At 44.2% G+C, this 6,726-nt stretch overlaps 2 protein-coding genes across 2 annotated transcripts in view; both read right to left on the reverse strand.

Moving 5' to 3' along the window:
• The window catches only part of arid4a (AT-rich interactive domain 4A), a gene marked incomplete in the record, with an annotated part of 28,000 nt that extends 24,839 nt beyond the window's left edge, over positions 1-3,161 (reverse strand). The window contains 3 exon segments of the mRNA XM_014022081.1: positions 288-398; positions 2,346-2,389; positions 2,923-3,161. Of these exon segments, the coding sequence (XP_013877535.1) occupies positions 288-398; positions 2,346-2,389; positions 2,923-3,100 (333 nt within the window).
• Positions 3,162-5,622: 2,461 nt separating this feature from the next.
• LOC106527276 (translocase of inner mitochondrial membrane 9 homolog) lies at positions 5,623-6,105 on the reverse strand (the record flags this gene model as incomplete). The annotated part of the gene is given in 1 exon segment (XM_014022108.1): positions 5,623-6,105. A coding segment is annotated over 1 exon segment (135 nt), but the record flags the coding sequence as incomplete, so codon positions are not given.
• Between the last annotated feature and the right edge of the window lie 621 nt (positions 6,106-6,726).

Genomic DNA, 6,726 nt, shown 5'->3' on the forward strand with positions numbered 1-6,726 from the left:
TTCTGACACGCTCACGCTCGTTCTGACACGTTCACAAACGTTCTGACACGCTCACGCTCGTTCTGACACGCTCACGCTTGTTCTGACACGCTCACGCTCGTTCTGACACACTCACACTCGTTCTGACACGTTCACAAACGTTCTGACACGTTCACAAACGTTCTGACACGCTCACGCTCATTCTGACACGCTCACGCTCGTTCTGACACACTCACACTCGTTCTGACACGTTCACAAACGTTCTGACACGTTCACACTGGTTCTGACCCGTCAGCTCAGACTCTTACCTTGACCTTCACCATACGTTTAACAGTCTTGATTTTGGCTTCACAGAAGGCTCCTCTGTATTTGGCACTGACCTCTGTCCCCACGGTCAGGTAGGCAGGCTCATCTGCTGCCTGGAACACACACACACACACACACACACACACACACACACACACACGGTCAGACAGAACCATCCCATCCCATCCCAGACCCAGTGTATTTAGTCAGTACCGACACTAGAAGTGAACTTTTGGACCCCTCCACTTTAACGGTTGGGTTGTTGACACTTTCTTGGCACAGGAAGTTCATTTCACTACAAACCTGTCAGACTTCAGGTTTTACCTGAACAGGTGTAAAACATTAACTTTAAAAGCTTCAAATGTTCTGACCCGGTTAGATTCAACAAACTGGTTCTCCTGAATGTCTGAGTGGACGTCATGAAGACCAGTCTGAGGTTCCTGGTCCACAGGAGTCCATCAAGGTGAGCGTCACAGAGACTGCACTTCACCAGTTTAGACCAGTGGTTCCCACACTTTTCAGCTTTTGGCCCACAAAGTACCAGCAGAGACCTGACCCCCAGCTGGTGTTGGTTGAGAAACATTGTTTTCACGTCAAATAAACAAGAGCATAGTAGCAATATTTATTACGGTACTCTTTTTGTCCATTTTAAGTACACTAACTTTACTCTTTTTTGTAACAAAGGCAAAAAAAATTATTGATAGTTGTAATTTTTTAGTGTCATTAATTCAGAAAATCTTTGCAGGACCCCACCTTGATGTTTTGGGACCCCACTGTGGGTCCCGACCCCAACTTTGGGAACCACTGGGTTATCAGCTGACCAAAACTGCAAACGTCCCATCAAGACCCCAACAGGGTCCTCATCAGTCCTCCTCTATCCCGCAGAAACCTGGACTCTGAACGCAGACCAGGACCACTGAAACGACTCGCTAAAGACGCCTGTTTCAGGTGCACCGGTCTGCAGTCCACACAGTCACAATGATGCGTTGGTACCGAAACATGGTACCGTTTGATGTTACGTGAATAGATACTCGGTAGTACAGACAGAATTAGGTCTTTATTCATAAAAGTATCGAATTCAGTACCCATCCCTAATCACAGATGGATTTTATTGTTTTACGCTGCTGTTGTTAACGTGTTACGATGCTGTTGTTAACGTGTCACGACGCTGTTGTTAACGTGTCACGACGCTGTTGTTAACGTGTCACGACGCTGTTGTTAACGTGTTACGATGCTGTTCTTAACACGTTACGATGCTGTTACGATGCTGTTGTTAACAAGTTACGATGCTGTTGTTAACACGTTACGATGCTGTTAACACGTTACGATGCTGTTGTTAACACGTTACGATGCTGTTGTTAACACGTTACGATGCTGTTGTTAACACGTTACGATGCTGTTGTTAACACGTTACGATGGCTGTTAACACGTTACGATGGCTGTTAACACTTTACAATGCTGTTAACGTGTTACGATGCTGTTAACGTGTTACGATGCTGTTAACACGTTACGATGCTGTTAACACGTTACGATGCTGTTAACACGTTACGATGCTGTTAACACGTTAAGCTGCTGTTATTAACACGTTACGCTGCTGTTAACGTGTTTTGCTGTTAACATGTTATACTGTTATTGTTATGCTGTTAACGTGTTACATTGTTATTAACGTGTTATGCTGCTGTTAAACGTTATGCTGTTATTAACGTTATGCTGCTGTTAACGTGTTACATTGTTATTAACATGTTATGCTGCTGTTATTAACGTGAGCTGCTGTTTGTAATGGAGTCTTCTGTTAGCATTGATGCTAACTGTTAACATGTGCTTAATATGTTTTTAGACATGAAAACACATCTGTGTTAACTCAAAAGAAAACCCAAACTGAGAATGAAGTTCTGCCCTTTTCTCTGAGCAGAACCTCTACAGGAGACTGAAACCAGTGCTCCATCGTTGAGACACAGGAACTGGGTCCTACAGAACTGAAACTGGATTCATCCAGGTCTTTGAACCCATTCTAGGACCCCAGATTGTGGTCTTAGCTTGTGAGGTGGGCCAGGACTCACCTTCATCTCCTCGGCTAGTCCAGGGAGTCCAGCACGAAGGATCACTGAAAGACAGAACCACAGAAAGGTTTTGGGTTAATGAAGGTTCTTCAGAAGTGGGTCTGGTGGTCAAAGAAGACGGTTCTGAGGAATCCAGATGGATTGGRGTTAAGTCGAAGCCTTTGGAACCTGCAGGGTTTAGGTCAGAACCTTTGGGTCAGATTAGAAGCTTTGGATCGGAACTTGTGGACTGTGTCATGTCGGAACCGTCAGAGCTAACCACCTAGCCACGCGCTTGTGTTAGCTCAGGCATTCTTAGCTCGGAGCTGCTCCTCCTCCTCCTCCTCCCCCCTCCTTCAACCCGGATCAGTAAATATCTACTCCAAACAGCCCGGACAAACTTAACCAGCAGCCTTTACTTCACCCGAACCCGAAGTCCCGAAGCTCGGCGAACGGCTCGGTTCGGTTCGGGTCAGAAAGCGGCAGCCGAACCGTCGGAAAGGAGCCTTTTCACTTCCCGCTCCGCTGGCAGCAGCGCCTCGGAGTCACGTCGCCATCACGGCTCGCCATGTCAGTTAGCTCGGCTAACTTCACCCACCGTGTCCGCCCCCCGTCACGGCCACACGCTGCTGGGAGGCAAATCCGCACCGATCCACCGAGCCCCGAACCAAAACAAAGTCCAAAGAGCGAGCGGACCGAGCGGGTCGTGCCCGGTTCTCTCTCTCCTCCGTCCGGAGCGACGTTAGCTTGTTGGCTAAAACTAGCCAGTTTGTCATCGCGGCGATTTAAACTGTSAGGCGGAGGAGAGCCGCTTCCACCCGACACCACACGAGATGTTCGGTTCCGAATACGAATGAAGTTTCGGCTCACCGAACCGGGCGGGACCTGCTGAGAAGTTATTTATTTAATAAGCGGCTCCTCCACAAAGAGGCAGGAGCTTCACATTTCTCCACAGCGCGGCTCGGACCCACACATCCAGCCGCCCTCCACAGCCCTCCCCCCGGCTCTCCGGCCCCGGGGATTCGCCGCGCGGGTMAGCGGATCGCAGAGGCTCGGTATTTTATCCGGATTGTGGAGGTTTCTACTCACGTTCACCGCCGCMGTTGCTTCCTTTCTCGCTCGGGCTGCAAAGCGATACACGAACAACAAGCTGTTGAGCTTCCTGACACCTGATTGGTCGAGACCACAGCGCAGGTCACGAATGAGACATCTGATTGGCGGAGCGTTTCTCTCATTCCCATTGGACGCACTTCATTCCACGCCGCCTATTGGAGGATACGAACGCGGCGCCACGAGGGAAATGACGACACCTGAAGCCGTGGTGTCCAATCAGAGAGCAGCATTGATGACAGGGAGGAAACAGCCAGGAAGGGCGGCTGTGATTGGACAGACGCGTTTCGTCTCCAGCAGCTGCGCGCTCTGATTGGCTGAGCGGGCTTCCTTGTTTGTCCCCTCAGAGTGAAGCCCAGCCCAGCTACGTGCTGGATATCTGCGCACTAAACTTCAGACACAAACCTGTGACATTAGCATGTTTCTGTGGACATGTAAACACATTTCAACAAATCTGAGAAAAACCTGCTGGAAGCCCCGCCCCGTGAGGTCCATAAACATTCCCGCCGAGCCGCCCATGCTTCCTGTTTACCAACACTAATCCAACATAAAGTACTTTAATAATATCAGACTTCTGCTCTGCTGGCTGGGATCGACACAGACAGCATGTTGGATCAATGTCTAATTATAAGAACTGTGTTTTACAGAGCAGAACTGTGAGGAACRTCAACACAAACAGAAGGAGACGAGCGGGACTGTGACGTCACACGCAGCAGTGACGTAATTTCGGGTTTTAGAGTTAAGATAACAGGATGAAATCGTAAACATAACTCAGTAAATCAGTGTTTGGTAGGTTCTTTGCTGTGACAAGACTTCCTGAGTACAAATCTAACATCAGCACCAACAAGTCAACACAATCAGCTGTTTGACAAAGAGCATTTAGCTAATTGTTCATGTGCACAACCCACAGCTCATCTCACAAATGCATGTTCCTTACAAATGTGGCACTATTTAAAGTGTAGAAGCATTGTTACAACAATGAAATTCTGCATCAAATACTCATTTCCCTACTTTTTCATTTCTGCTAAGTGTCTATGAAACACTCAAACAGCAAACCAAATTTACTTAAAGAGAAAGCAACAAATTATATATATATATATAAAAGCATTCTGGATGGTTAAAGTTTGGAAGGGTAAGAATAAATAAAAACCAGTTTTGGTGCTAACTTTTGGCCAGCTGTTCCAAACAGCGAGGATGTGTTTAAATCAAACTGTCGGTAACAGAATGTTTTTATTGGATAAATCTGTAGAATAAAACCTCATCTCTCCATGTGGTCAGTTCCTTGTTCTAACCTGGAACCAGAGGTTCAGATAGAAGAACCTGATGTTCTCAGTAGCTACGTTTACATGAGCAAAATTCTTTGATGGGATTGAAATGTATTCAGATTAAATAATCTGAAAGTATTGTTTATATGGACATAATCTGATCATGACGAGTGTTTACATGCAGCAGGCTTTTATTCTGATAGAAGCACTGACATTTACAGCTGTTAAAAAAACAGAAAAAAGTTATATTTTCGTCATGAACATAAACAACCAGATTAAGTGTTTACATGCATGCTGTTTGGATTATCAATCGGCATAAAGCACCTCTCTTGTTCCGATTACAAATTCATTTGGATCGAGCTGAATCGGGTCAGAATAATCTGAACTGGGTGTTTGCATGATGTGTTTTTATTCTAAATGGTTGTTTAATCTGATTACAGATGTCCATGTAAACGTAGCTGAGAGAACATCAGGTCCTGATGTCAGCTGTCAGAACGTCAGCTTCTTGAACACAGACACTGATCTGGGAWCAGTTTGCTTGCTGTTTGGTGTTTGTGGAGCAGGAAGTGTCCATATTTGGTCAAAGCGTGGACCGAATGACTCAACAGGTTCTAATGAGTTTTTATTAACTCCGAGCTGCAGAGAAACAGGAGAGACGTGAGACTAACAGGAGCTGCTGTCTGCACACCAACCTTTGTTTTTATATTTACCAGAATGTGAGTGGAGCTGGTCCTCAGCCCGTGCACGTGGGTCCAAATCTGTGCACAAAGTGGAATCAGGAGATTTTCTGCTTTTAAATAAAGTTCTCTGGATTCAAAGATTTCCTTTAAATCTGTGATTTAAGAAGATAAACATCCAGATACCAATTTATCAGATTAGATACAAACAAACAGTCTGCAGTCATTTAGTTGAAAGAAGAAAAGCACCAAACAGAACAAAGTTTAATGAATTATTTTAAATCTACAGTAAAAACAACAGATGAACCAAAATATCAAAGAATTTAAGGACTGTTGTTTTTATTTCCTGACAAAAACATCAACAAAACAAACAAGTTTATAAAACTCTAAATACTCAGATGAGATGATACCTGAACAGGTTTGTTTTACAGAACAGGTTCCTGGACCTGGACCCAGATCCAGAACCTGCAGAACCTTCATGGTGGCAGACGGGTCTTCATGGTGAGGCCAGGTGTCAGAACTCAGGTCCAAACAGAACAAGTTCAGTCTTTCTTCTGGAGACCCTGGCCCTACTGGACCAGAACCAGGACCAGTTCAGTGAGGCACTCCCAGCAGTCCAGCTTTAGCAGCCAGAGCCTCGTTCTGCTGGATGTGGTACTCCTGGAAGCGCATGGAGATCCTCTGGGTCATCTTCAGGTACTTCTGCAGGCAGGACTCAGAGCAGCTGGACTGGAACCACAACAGAACCAGATCAGGCCATAACCAAGGACACCAAATGAAAACCCTCGTAGCACCGGTCCAGACAGGACCAGAACATTTTCATTCAGTTAGATTTTCACTAAAATCAGTTTTAATCTCTTTATAAGTAAAAAAAAAACATGATGTCAGCATGTTATACCTGTGTTATAACAACATTAACATTAAACTACATTATATCTGTAATAAACCACGTTATACCTGTGTTATAACAACAATAACATTAAACTATATTATATCTGCAATAACCCACGTTATACCTGTGTTATAACAACAATAACATTAAACTATATTATATCTGTAATAACCCACGTTATACCTGTGTTATAACAACAATAACATTAAACTATATTATATCTGTAATAACCCACGTTATACCTGTGTTATAACAACATTAACATTAAACTACATTATATCTGTAATAAGCTATGTTATACCTGTGTTATAACAACATTAACATTAAACTACATTATATCTGTAATAAACCATGTTATATCTGTGTTATAACAACATTAACATTAAACTACATTATATCTGTAATAAACCATGTTATATCTGTGTTATAACAACATTAACATTAAACTACATTATATC

The sequence above is a fragment of the Austrofundulus limnaeus genome, unplaced genomic scaffold (assembly GCF_001266775.1).
Source record: "Austrofundulus limnaeus strain Quisiro unplaced genomic scaffold, Austrofundulus_limnaeus-1.0 Scaffold318, whole genome shotgun sequence".
Classification (NCBI taxonomy): domain Eukaryota; kingdom Metazoa; phylum Chordata; class Actinopteri; order Cyprinodontiformes; family Rivulidae; genus Austrofundulus; species Austrofundulus limnaeus.